This window comes from Notolabrus celidotus, chromosome 14 (assembly GCF_009762535.1).
Source record: "Notolabrus celidotus isolate fNotCel1 chromosome 14, fNotCel1.pri, whole genome shotgun sequence".
Taxonomy (NCBI): Eukaryota; Metazoa; Chordata; class Actinopteri; order Labriformes; family Labridae; genus Notolabrus; species Notolabrus celidotus.
The window spans coordinates 17,014,186-17,026,661 of NC_048285.1; the positions used below are offsets into that span (position 1 = coordinate 17,014,186).

At 40.9% G+C, this 12,476-nt stretch overlaps 1 protein-coding gene across 1 annotated transcript in view; it reads right to left on the reverse strand.

Moving 5' to 3' along the window:
• LOC117825547 (zonadhesin) overlaps positions 1 to 11,430 on the reverse strand; it is a 41,748-nt gene extending 30,318 nt beyond the window's left edge. The window contains exons 1-17 of the mRNA XM_034701449.1: positions 11,334 to 11,430; positions 10,314 to 10,525; positions 9,919 to 10,137; positions 9,619 to 9,725; positions 8,579 to 8,732; positions 8,069 to 8,168; positions 7,660 to 7,832; positions 7,209 to 7,445; positions 6,888 to 7,075; positions 6,305 to 6,425; positions 5,859 to 6,009; positions 5,493 to 5,632; positions 5,119 to 5,253; positions 4,629 to 4,757; positions 4,075 to 4,230; positions 278 to 394; positions 41 to 202 (exon numbers count right to left, since the gene is read on the reverse strand). Of these exons, the coding sequence (XP_034557340.1) occupies positions 41 to 202; positions 278 to 394; positions 4,075 to 4,230; positions 4,629 to 4,757; positions 5,119 to 5,253; positions 5,493 to 5,632; positions 5,859 to 6,009; positions 6,305 to 6,425; positions 6,888 to 7,075; positions 7,209 to 7,445; positions 7,660 to 7,696 (1,573 nt within the window). The 5' untranslated portion in view covers positions 7,697 to 7,832; positions 8,069 to 8,168; positions 8,579 to 8,732; ... (2 more) ...; positions 10,314 to 10,525; positions 11,334 to 11,430. The remainder of the gene's footprint in view (positions 1 to 40; positions 203 to 277; positions 395 to 4,074; positions 4,231 to 4,628; positions 4,758 to 5,118; positions 5,254 to 5,492; positions 5,633 to 5,858; positions 6,010 to 6,304; positions 6,426 to 6,887; positions 7,076 to 7,208; positions 7,446 to 7,659; positions 7,833 to 8,068; positions 8,169 to 8,578; positions 8,733 to 9,618; positions 9,726 to 9,918; positions 10,138 to 10,313; positions 10,526 to 11,333) is intronic.
• Between the last annotated feature and the right edge of the window lie 1,046 nt (positions 11,431 to 12,476).

The following is a 12,476-nucleotide window of genomic DNA, read 5'->3' on the forward strand; positions in this document are numbered from 1 at the left end:
GTCTGACATCATTTCCTGTGGTGATGGAGAACTGTCAGACCTTGACTGCAGGGTCCAGTTGGTTCCATTAGAGCGCTACTGTTACAGAAGAAGCCAGAGGGGCAGGGGGAGCAGTCAGCCAGGGAGGTCATGCCAGCTGATGGACTAACACTGCCCATTGGACAGGGATATGGCACAGATGATCCCTCCAAACAGTAGAAACCTGGGCATGATGGTGCAATTAGCTTTAGTTCATCCTTTTTCTTTGTTTAGAGTCTATTTTGTCTTTTGTGATTACCTGGTGGGCAGGTGTTGCAAGTAGATTGTCCAGATGAAGACTGAAAAGTTCCAGGTCTACAGATGGTCGGCTCAGCACCACCAATTGGACATGAATGGCCAGGTGGGCATTGATATTCTGAGAAACAGTCAGAAAAGAAATCTGTGATCTGATGCCTTTTTGCTTCAAATCAAAAAAGACAGATGTGCACATGAAACAATAATACGATTAACCCCTTTAAAAGCATTTGTGTGGTAAATTGTGCACTGGAAGCATGATTGCAGTGTTTCTCATGCTCAATATGGTGCTGAAAGTGTGAGACTGCGCAGTAATAGTCCTGTGAGACAATCCTAGAGAAGATCAGAAAGGCCCAGCAGCAGGTAGTCCTACTCTGACAGCTATGAGCAGCAGATTCTTTATGGTTTCTGAGCCATTTTACGCTTAAATTAGCTAAAGATCTACGCTATAAAAGAGGGAAAGGAAGCCTTTTATAACCAGTGTGTGTGCGTGTAATAAGAGAGGAGGGGGTAAGCTTGTTGGAGGTGTAAAATACATTTATAGACTAACAACATTTTTGCCCTGCACCCCATCCCACTGCTTTTGCCAAGCTGATAAGTTACATAGCCTATTACAGTTTTTCTCAGACGCTTCAGTACATTTCTCGAATCATCCTCGACATTTGCAAAACAGTAAGTGCATTTCTCAAAACAATTCTTACAAATAGCAAAACACAATGGATTACCTGCAAAAGCCAGTATCTTGCTCAAAATCCTTAGTTCATCTCTCAAAAGTAAATATCTGTGTCAATGAACATGTCAGTGCCATCAGAGTGACAAGTCCTCGTGTCATTGTGTACGGATAAGACAGTCAAATTGCTTAGTCATGTTGTCAATATAACAGTGTACTCTGGAGGGACGTTCTGATGTAAACTATGGCTAAAGTTTTGGTGAAAGTTATTGTAAATTGTAAGTTACACCTTTGTGTATGTGGGAGATTGATTGCAAAAGACTGGACAAGATTCACATTTACGCTTTTACTGTTTGTACTTAAATGTGTTGCCTCCCAACTCCTCCACCATGCAGCCTCACTCCTCCTCCTCTTCTTCTTCTCTCTGGCTGTTGACCCAGTCCAATTCCTTGTCCTTCTATTGTCACACATTGTAACATTGTGTTGTGCTCCGGCTCTACATAAACACTTGCCAGTTGATGGTTCATGAGATGCACCTTTGAGCTACTTCAGAAAACTGGTTGATCATTGGTTGATCTAATGCTTCACACATTTCCCTTTGTTAAAGAAAGTCAAGATTCACATGGGAGAAATTTACCAATTCAGGACAGATTTAGAAAAAAAAAGTCTGATGGAAATGTACAAAAATATGACTTACATATTCTGACAACATGTTCAACCATTTTGCATGTGAAGACTTGTTCGATGAACCAATGCCTACATTTTGTGGAGACAATTCAACAGAGACCCATTATAATACATTTTGATCAACATGACATAAGCACTTGATAATGTAGGAAACAGCAGAGAATTGTACATAATCATTTGCATGGATGATCCAAAGCATGTGCAACTTGTTCAAAGAAATGAGAAACTGCTTTTTTGATGTGCACAAGTGACGAAATGATGTGAAGATTAAACAAGTACTTTTGAGAATTTCAATTCTGATCTGAGAAATGTACCAAAGCGACTGAGAATAACTGTAAATGGCACTAAGTGGCCACCACATCCCAAACATTATTGCCATCCACTACAGACATCAATGCAAGCTCCGGGGATCCAAAAAATATTGCCTACCGATTGACCCCTAATGACCACAACACCCTAAACCATGTCACCTCCCTTCACCAGTGTTTTGCTAAGTTAGCCCCATGGCTCCCCAGAAAGATTCAACAGTTGGCTCTTACTAGCTCTGTCCACCAAATCCACACTTGAAGAGAAAAGAGCTAACCAAGGGTAGAGAGGTTATAGAAAGAGTACAAGTAAGATAGAGTCAGGGAAAGAAGTCTGTCTGGGCTGGAGCTTACCCCTACCAGGCTTGAATGAATGCTCTACCTCCCTGTTCTACCCCTAATTTCATCAGGGAAAAGGGGGGGAGAGAGACAGAGAGAGAAAGACAGATGGACAATTTTCTCTTAACTTTGATTTTGCCTCCATCTGACATTATTTCTGCTCATCCAAATCCACTGACTTGTTTTAACTGCTTTGTGTGACATTTTCCTTTTCCACTTTTCCCAAACTCTGTCCAGGCCAGTTCTCATAGCAATGAGATAGTTGATCGTGTTGTGAACCATCTAAATCTTACTCCTACCCACCAAACTCCACTTTTCATCTTTGCTGTTCAGTTTCTTCTGCCAAATTTGTATATCTAAGTGTTTCATTATCTTATCATTTTTTAATTACAGGATTACCTTCCAGTGTTATATTACCTTATTATAGTTATTTTTTTCTGGATTATCTTTTCATGTTTTAGTATCATATTTATTTCCATCATTCTACTTTTGTCTTTTTTTGTTATCTTGCTATCATAAAAAATCTGTTACATGATATAAATTGAGAGTGGAGGTGCTGATAATTTTTTTTAAATTTGCTATGTGAAGCACTTAGTGCTATATCTTTGTTGAAATAAAAGTAACAGACAGTTACCATCACTCCAAATAATGTAGGCAAACATTTACAGACAGTTTGTGAAATTAAAAGGAAATACTTCAAATATGGCAGAGAAAAAATGTGAGTTATGACAACTAATTTCAAAAGGGAAAATTTGAAACTGAATAGATGACGAAGAAGATAGTTATATATGGACTTATATAGAACTTTTCTAGTCTTTCTGACCACTAAAAGCGCTTTTACACGTCACATTCACTCATTCACACCACATTGATGGCAGGGGCTGCTATAGTAGGGACCATCAGTATTAACTTCTGTCATTCATACACATTCACACACTGCTGAACAACAGCAGGAGCAATTTGGGGTTCAGTGTCTTGCCCAAGGACACTTTGGAATGTGACTGCAGGAGGATCGAACCAACAACCTTCTGATTTAGAGATGACTGACTCTACCCACTGAGCCACAGCCACCCCTAGTTATTGCCATAAAAATATTGAAATAATGGTTATTTTTCTTTATCCAATTTTATTCTAAGGATTAAAATTAATTATATGGTTCCGTTATGGGTTAAGAACATTTTCCCACTTATTTTTTAAAGTTAATTTTCTTAGCATTTTGCCTCTGTTAGATAGGACACCTGAAAAGAGACAGAAAGTGTGAGGAGAGGAGAGTGGGACATGTAAGCAGAACTAGCAGCCAATGAGTACAGGACTAAAGCCTCAGTGTGTAGGGTTGCTCTGCCAACAAAGCTAAACAGGTGTGCAAGCTTTCCATGTTCTTAAGCCAAATAAAACCAAGCTCACCATCAGGAACACTTTATTACTCTAACCTCATCCTGGTTCTGTCTATCTTAGCTAATGAAAGATTGACATTTCAAGGGTACATGTTTTTTAACACACAACAAGTAAATGCAGATTGAGTATGCTAAAATCACTATAGCAATGCAGTCCTCTGTAATGTATGTAACTTTTTCACTCTTCTATAATACTTTTTTTTGTTCCTCTTTATGTTAAAATATGGCACCACCTTTTATAGTGAGAGGAAAAAGCTTGGTCACCTGAACCAGCCTGATCATGTGAGTAACAATGTGCAGGAACCAGACTGTACTCACTGTTTTAAAAAAAAAAAAAAAGAGCATGATGAAGTGCACAGACTACAGTGGTTAAACCCGAGCTGACCTCTGATGATGTGTACTCTACCTGGCTGATGTCCAGACACTGATCCCTGTGGACAGTACCACCCCGGGGGACAGAGGAGGCCAACAGAGGTCTGAGCCCACAGTGGGCAGTAAGAACCCGCATAGCAAGCTTCACAGTCAGCCTCAGACTCAGCTGCAGACCTCCCAGAGAAGGTACCTATATACAGTTAAAAATAACATCCACTTTATCTATTTTTCTTTTCTCCTTCTCACATAGACAGAGAGAAAGGAAAATATCAAGGCATGTTCAGGGGCCACAGGCAGCTCCATTTATCCACTTGGTTAAGTAGCTAGCTGACCATTATGACAGTTTTATTGGACTCCCATTAGGTTTTACAACCGCCTTTAGAGTTCTGGATACATTAAGCTATTATACTGTACCTCTGAGAGGCCTTGTGGCACTGCACACTACCTTTCGAAGGCAGTGTAATAAAATGCAAGAGGTCAGAGGCATAGCCCATCCAGGGAAATGAAAGGAGACATTTTAGTTGCAAACAGAAACAAAAACAAATTCCCTTTCTTTTGTGACTGTATGTTGATATGTTGGTTTTCTACCTGGAGGACAGAGGCTTGGCTTTGCACTTCCTTCAGGACAATAGTGGCCTGCAGGACACACATCACCATGGAAGAGACCCTGGGTTGAATCATCCGTAAGTGGGGATGGTGATGTGGTATCTCCTGTAACTGAGACAATAGACCTTTGTTGGATGTCATTACTTATTAGGTTAGAGAATGAACTTAAAGGCCAGAGCCTTTTTTGGCCATCCCAGGTAGAATAACTCAACCAAGAAAAAGTAATTGGGACTGCTAAATGTTCTGTAAAGATCTGCTCAGCACTATGGAGGCAAAGGCCATGAAAATGTTAAATAAAAGTAAAAGAGCATGGAGAGAAAATGGGGCAGAGCACTGCACTTTTACAGCTCATGCCAGAGTCCTCCTGGGCTTTCATAACACAAATGTCACTTGTAAAAGAACCAGCTGTAGATATTGTAATGCATTTATACACACCAAATCATGGACAAAAAAAAGTATTGTGAGGTGTTACCTGAGGGTGTAGCTGTTTTGGATCCCTTTGTGCAGTAGAAACCTGATTTGCAGGGTCCGGATGGAGCAGAGAGGCCGATATCAGCGCAAAAATGGCCAGACAAACATGGCTGACAGACTTCCACTGAAGCTGCCCCTGCAAAACCAAAACTGTGACTCATTTATTTGATGCAGAAGCACAAAATAAGGATCAAGTGAAATATTTCCACTTCAATCGCTTCTAGTAATTGTTCACTGATGTACGAAGGAGGGGAATTTCGTCATTGATTACAAAACTTCACACTTAACGCTATCGATAAGTCCCCTTAAGTCAGCCTATTATGTTTAAATGTCACCGGCAGTGTCTCTGTGTAATTGTTCAGTGTTATATGTCACCGTCTATGGAGCTGAAGGTGCCTGCAGGGCAAGGAACCATATAGCTGGTACCATGGGGGCAGTAAGACCCTGAAGAGCAACGGCCTCCTGTAGGGCCCTCCTCTGGCTGGGCAGAAGCAGAACCATGGATACAGAGGTAACTAGGAAAGGAGAGATGATGAGAACAGAGATGAGAGGAAGGGGGGGTGCAGGATGTAAAGTGCAATAAATGAGAAATACACAGGGAAGACAGAATGAAAGAGAGAGCTAAAAGGGTTGGTTTGAAAAATGGATAAGGGGTGCAGATTTAACATAACCAGGGTGTCATATCTTTAAGAGTCTGTTTGTTAACATGAGTGAGTATGTGCCAAGTTTGCCTGTGTTTACCCAGGAGAGCAGAGCCCAGTGGGAGCAGTGAGTCCAGAGGAACTGCAATATCTCCCTGGAGGGCAGAGCTCACAGCCAGACTTATTGGACAACCCCATCTGTCTGCTGAAGGCACCAGCTGGGCATGGGAAGGCTACACCAGACTGTGTTCCTGTAGATAAATGGCGTGTAATATCTACAGATGGTGGAGGACTAAACATCACAGAGCAGGTTGTGAGGACGAGCCTTATTTTGATTATGCTCCATAATGCCCATTTGTATAATTAGAAAGCCATTTACTATTACAGCCACTTGTTCAGGAGTACACTGGGAACAACAGCCACATCAAACAACATCAATTCTACACATTATACTAATAATCATATACTAATAAATCAGTCTCACTGAAAACATGATGTGGTTACATTGTATGTTATGTGTATGGTATGTTAGCTTTTGAATCCTACCTGGTGGGCAATAGTGTCCTTTAGGACACAGCATGGGAGTGTGAGTTCCAGACATATACGCGCTTTTTGCATCCATGGATCCAGCACAGTAAAATCCTGCTAGACATTTAACACACTCTGCCTGTGGAGGAGTAAATTGCAGAAATCATTTTTTTTCTCCACAGTACAAAAACACAATTATAAATACAGATGTCCACTTACATCAGCCGACATGACCACTTTAGATGCTTATTTTGGAAGCGATAAGCTGAACTATAAACTGTACACAGTTTGCACTGATGTAAAAATTTGTGGGCCAGCTGGGGCATTATTTCTCTGCTTGCAGAAGGGCCATAACTTTCCCTTCGAATGCTTGTATTACTCAGCCTCATGACACATTAACATTCCAGCTTTTATTGGTACAGTTAGTCAATAGCTCTATTTCAGTTTTAGGGAACATGTTTCTATATCCAGTGTATTATGCCCAGTGGCCACACAGTTATTAAAGGTTATTTTAAAAGCATTAAAGATAACTTTCATCTTTGTTTTGGGATTTTGAGACAAAGCACAGTTTTAGCTCACGATTTATCCTATTCTTCCCAACCTGTCCAGGTAAATCCTGATAAGTCCCGGGCAGACAGGGCACCTGTCTATTAGTTCCAGGTGGGCACATGTTTCCAGGTGAGCAGGGTATGGATGCCTCCTTGCTGCTGTTATCTCTGCCTGGACAATATGAGCCAGCTGGGCAGATTTGAGAAGGGAAAGAGAGCCCTCTAGTGGCACATAGAAACCCTGCAATTCAAAAAGAAACTGTTGAGCAGCTGCTGACATGTGTGAAGGGATTATCCTCTGTTAAGTCAAAATTATGCAATTTCATTTGAAGACATAATTATGTGCTAATATAGCAGAAAAAATCAATCAAAACCTGGAAGACAAGGCAGGCAGTCAGAGAGTTGAGTATTAAGGGTATGGTTGCTGTAATGTCCGATGGGGCAGGGCAGGGGTGCTGAGGAGCCCTGGGGACAGTAATAACCCACAGGACATCCATCACCTGTCATCCCTCTGTCTTGTGGTGTGGGTGACCATGCCCCAGAGAGGCAATAGTACCCTGCATCACACTGACCGGATATAACACCCTTTCCAGGGGCCATACAGAAGGAGCCTGGTTTGAAGAGGACAGAGGAGTGAAATCAAGAGGGATGGAGAATTACCCTACAGAACAATTAATAAATATGAAACAAGCCCTCTATACTGTATCAATCCAAGCAAAGATGCAGAATATGTTTATTTTAATATCAAGGTTGTTCGAAATGCTCATTCAACTTCATAACCTTGGAAACGTATAGTAGTATGATTAGAAGTAAATGGTATGTGACCTGAAGGGCACAGCAAGCAGTCCTGAGGTTTTGCCATCCTAGTGTATGGGTTGATGGATCCGACTGGACACGGGAACTGGTGTTTGGACCATGTCCCAGATGGGCAGTAATAACCCACTGGACACTCGTTACTTCCAGACAGAGAGCCATTACTCTTGCCAGGGCAGTAATAACTACCCAGACAACAAGGAGGGAATAAATTAGCTCTTGGCTGCTGGTGGTGGCAATGAGGCTAGAATATACTTGTGTCTGTGAGTGTTTATACGTCTGTAAGGTATGGGAAAATCATTAACCCATCCCAAACATGGAGAGACGTGTTTGTTCTTAAATAATCCATCCTGGTTATTTGTGAAAATGTGCATATGTTTACAGTGCAAAGTGACTGTGCATGGCTGATAAGCTAATTTACCCAGGGGGACAGATGCTGCAGCTGGCTCGGCCGTCGTCTATGCTGATGGTTCCCAGGGGGCACTGCTGAGGAGCCACAGAGCCCTTAGAACAGTAATAACCTGGTTGTGCACAGACAAGAGTCATGAAAGAGATGCACACTCAAGCACACGCATAGAGACATGCAGAAACCACATGGGAGAAGGGTTCGATTTCCTGTGTGAACAGAACAGCTGCTAATGCTTGGCCCCATTAACTAGAAAGTGTTTTATTTACCTGTTCACTAAGCGAGCTCTCTGTTAATGTACATTTCTAACTTAATTATCTGCTTCAAAACTACAATTGTCCTTCAGTGCTTAGAAAAGTATAGCTTTTTGCTAATTATTCCTTCCTTCTCAATAGCTACCTGTTTTCAGCATCCTCATGTTTTTATTCTATAACCTGTATTCACACATTTTATAAGGTACATTTCTCTCTTATTTCTTTTTGAACACTGTGATTTAGTTGTCTGCAATCTAGGGGAACAATATACCTTTAGGGCAAGGTCCTCCCCGGCTGTCTCTAAAAGGAGGGTCAGGGCGATCTGCACCCTCCAAACAGAAGAAACCTTCCCAGCATTCTCCTGAAGGTGCTGAGAGACCCACAGAATCACAATAGAAACCAGGGAGACATGGCTGGCAATCCTCCTGAGAGATTAAATGAAAGAGAGAGAGAGAGAGAGAGAGAGAGAGAGAGAGAGAGAGAGAGAGAGAGAGATATGGATAGATGGAGAGCAAATGAGAGAGTGAGAGAGAGTGAGTGAAATGGAGACAGAGAAGAAGTGAGTGTGAGCATGAGAGAGAACTTCGAGAGAACAAGAAAGCAAGGGAGAGAGAGAGAGAGAGAGAGACCGAGAGAGAGAAGAGAGAGGAGAGAGAGAGGAGAGAGAGAGAGAGAGAGAGAGAGAAAGCCATAAGATATTGAAAACAGAGAATGTTCCTTGCTTCAGCATTGATTTGGGATATGATATTGATTGGCTGCCACAACAGAAAGCATTGTATGTGACTGTGTAATGTGTACAGATCTGGTGTAGCAGCACTGCTGACTATAAATGTGTTTTGAGAATAGAATGAAAGACATCGATACGATGTTGCCTGCAGAGCCAGAGTGTTCAATATAAGAAAACTGTCACATAATAAAAACATAAACTCAGGAATTAAAGCTTATGACATGACATTACATTAGTGACAGATCTTTTATTACCCAATGTCGTTTTTTCAAATGTTCTATTTGACAATGAGACTTTTCATCTAGTCTTAGTTGAGTGAGAAACATAACAGAGCCAATTATACAGCAGGCTGTTGCAATAGTCCAAAGAGATAAAAGCTGTAATTTGTTTGCATTTTGTATTCATGCATCCATGTATTTTATGTCGAAAGAATTGCAAAAACCTCTGACGTTAAGTAGGGAAAGAGTAGAATACATAGCTGTTCACTAAACTAGAATTTCTTCAGGGTTTAATTTTGAGGGGAGAGACTTCCCTCTCAATCATTGTCAGGGAGACATGTGAGTGCAACACAGAGTCAAAACGACCTGGGAGACTAATTTGGTGAGGTTAGAGAATGTGCCACGAGGACAGGGCAGAGGATGGATGGAGGCCTGGGGGCAGTAATGACCAGCAGGACACGGCCCTCCCTCTCCTGGTGAGAGACACAGAGAACATGCTGCCATTTGTCAATAGTCTCAAAATAAGAATATTGATGTGGAACAGCTTCCACAGTTAATCCAGGGCTGACATTCCAATGTTGTCACATTGTAGTAAGAAGAATTGTGAGACTGAACTGTACTGTATTTTCTGAATGTGTGAACATGAAGTGTGGTAAAGATGTTTACCTGCAGCCTGTAACAGTGGTTTTGGGGAGATGTTGCCATGTGAGCAGTAATATCCTTCCTGACATGGTCCAGTGACAGCTGTGCCATTTCTGGCAGAGCAGTAATGGCCACCGTCACACTGCCTGCACTGAGATACAGACCAGTAGCCAGGGTCAGGACCATAAGTTCCCTCTGGACAGCCTCTCAAATAAAATCCAGTTCCTTCAGGGCAGTAAAAGCCTGCAGGCCACAGAACAAATGTAAGGAAAAGTATAAATATAAAGATTTTTGATTAATTGTATTATTTTTTACTATTCCTTTTTTAAACCCCTCTTTTGTTCGATGATTTCATAAAATGAGCACAAAGTTGAAAATGTCTTTTTAAATGTTCTTATAAGGGTTATACAACTGCCAACCTGCAGGACACAAGTATAGAGAGCCAGATACACAGTGCCAGCCAGGCACACAGGGCTCACAGTGAGTTGCGTGCGTAACAGCAACATAAGTCCCTGGATCACAGGGCACAGGTTGAACAGTTCCCTCTGGGCAGTAATGACCCTCAGGACAGGGTCCTCCTGTTATTCCCTCAATAGGGTTAGAAGTGACGGCTCCCTCTACACAGAAATACCTGCACAAGAAACATGAAAAGCATGTGCATATTGTGTAAAAAAAAAAAAAAAGCCAGTACTGACCTATTATTAATCACTGAGACAATTGATCATACTCACAAAGCAGCCATCTTACATCAATGCATTGCTAGTGTGGGAAGCTTGAATGCTGTAACAATGTCATACTGCTGTGTTCATTGTAGTAAGTTGTATAAATCAACGCTATCTGAGAATTCATTATCATTTCAATGATTTAAGATTGACTAACAGCAGTTAAGTAAAATTCCACAGGGAAATCTGTCCACTTTCTAGCCAGCTAGTTAGCTAATATTGAAGTTAGCTAAGAGTGCTAAAAGGTTATTGTTTGGTACATAAACAATAGTAAATGCCAAAATTCCTATGGCAAACATAATGCCTGCAAGTAATTAACTTTATAGCGACTGGAAAGTTAGCTACGATGTGGTTGAATGCTATTGGTAGTTGTCTAACTTAGTAGGTTTTCCAATACATTGTTTTTAACTTACAAAATGGTCCTATTTCTTTCCCTCTCGGGTTTTCAGTATCAATTAACATTTCATAAGCTCATTAATCAGGAAGCAAGGAAATTATGCTTTTGTCAGACACAACCTATTTATAAGGCTAACAACCAGAAACATTAGCCCACAGCATAACAAAAATAACTTTCAAGCCTGAGAGGGACAACAAAAGAAGTCCCCAAGTGAGAATGGTGAATATGATGGCTAGGAAGCATTTTGTATGAGTCAGTATTAAATCAATGCAAAGAAAAATAAGTAGTGTTTGTTTTAAGTTCATCAGAAATTGGTGTACCCCGGACTGCAAGGTCCACTAGGTTTCGTTAGGCCAGTAGAGTCACAGTAAAATCCCCAAGACAAGATTTGCAGTCCTCCAGTATATGCAGGCCTGAGCTGTTTGACCAGCTTCCCTCAGGGCAGGCTAGAGGAACTGTGGTGCCTGCAAGGAAGTCACAAACATCATCACAAAGTTGAATTATAGTAAACAGACGAGTATGCAGAAAGAAACTTACACAGGACTATTAAAAGATGACAACTGGGGCAACTTTTTACACAATGTAAGCAGAATACAGGCATAAGTAAACAAGTGACACAGTCATATAAATCACCCAGTGTTGTGCAACTCAGGACCTAACAGAGTTTACCCTACGGCAGCATTTTTTTTAAGCGTGGGTCAAGTCAGAGAGAACAAGTGTTCAAATTAAATTGAAGAAAACAGTATCCAAGTAATAAGATAAATGCTGTCAGAACCTCATGTAGACTCCTAAATGGTAAATAACATGAATAAAACATGGACCTTGAACATAAAGTTAGCATATAAATAGCCTCATACATTACAATTTTGATTCCATTAGCCAATGAACCAAGCAGTGTCAGCATTTGATTGCAGACAAAAGTATATTATTTTGAAACTGTGGATGCCATGTAATTTGTTACATTGTAGGAATCGGCAGTAGGGCAGCACTGAAGCAGCTGCTGGTGGCTGTTTGCCTATTAAGAGAGAAAAATGGTAACCTGAGGGGCAGTAATGGCCAGGTGGACACAGGGAGCCGGATAGTCCATCTAGTGGGCTGGGAGATGATGCTCCCTGTTTGCACCAATAACCAGCAGCACATGGTCCTGTGGGTAGGAAAATATCATATTAACAAGAAACAACACATTGACCTTTTAACATGAGTGTTTAAAAATCTAAAAACCAACCAAGCATACTAGAGACAAAGACTTCTTGATTAAATGATTGGATGAGCAATATAGGAAATAACATATGAGTCTCAAACACAAATAGCTCAATAAACAGTAAATATAAACCTTTCTCCATGAGTGAAGATAAAAAATTATATTTTAGGTTTCAAACAGACACTTGGAAGCTTACTCTGAAATGCAAATGGCCCTTAAATAAACCTCTCAAACTGCTTAACTAAAATCCCATTATAAAGGG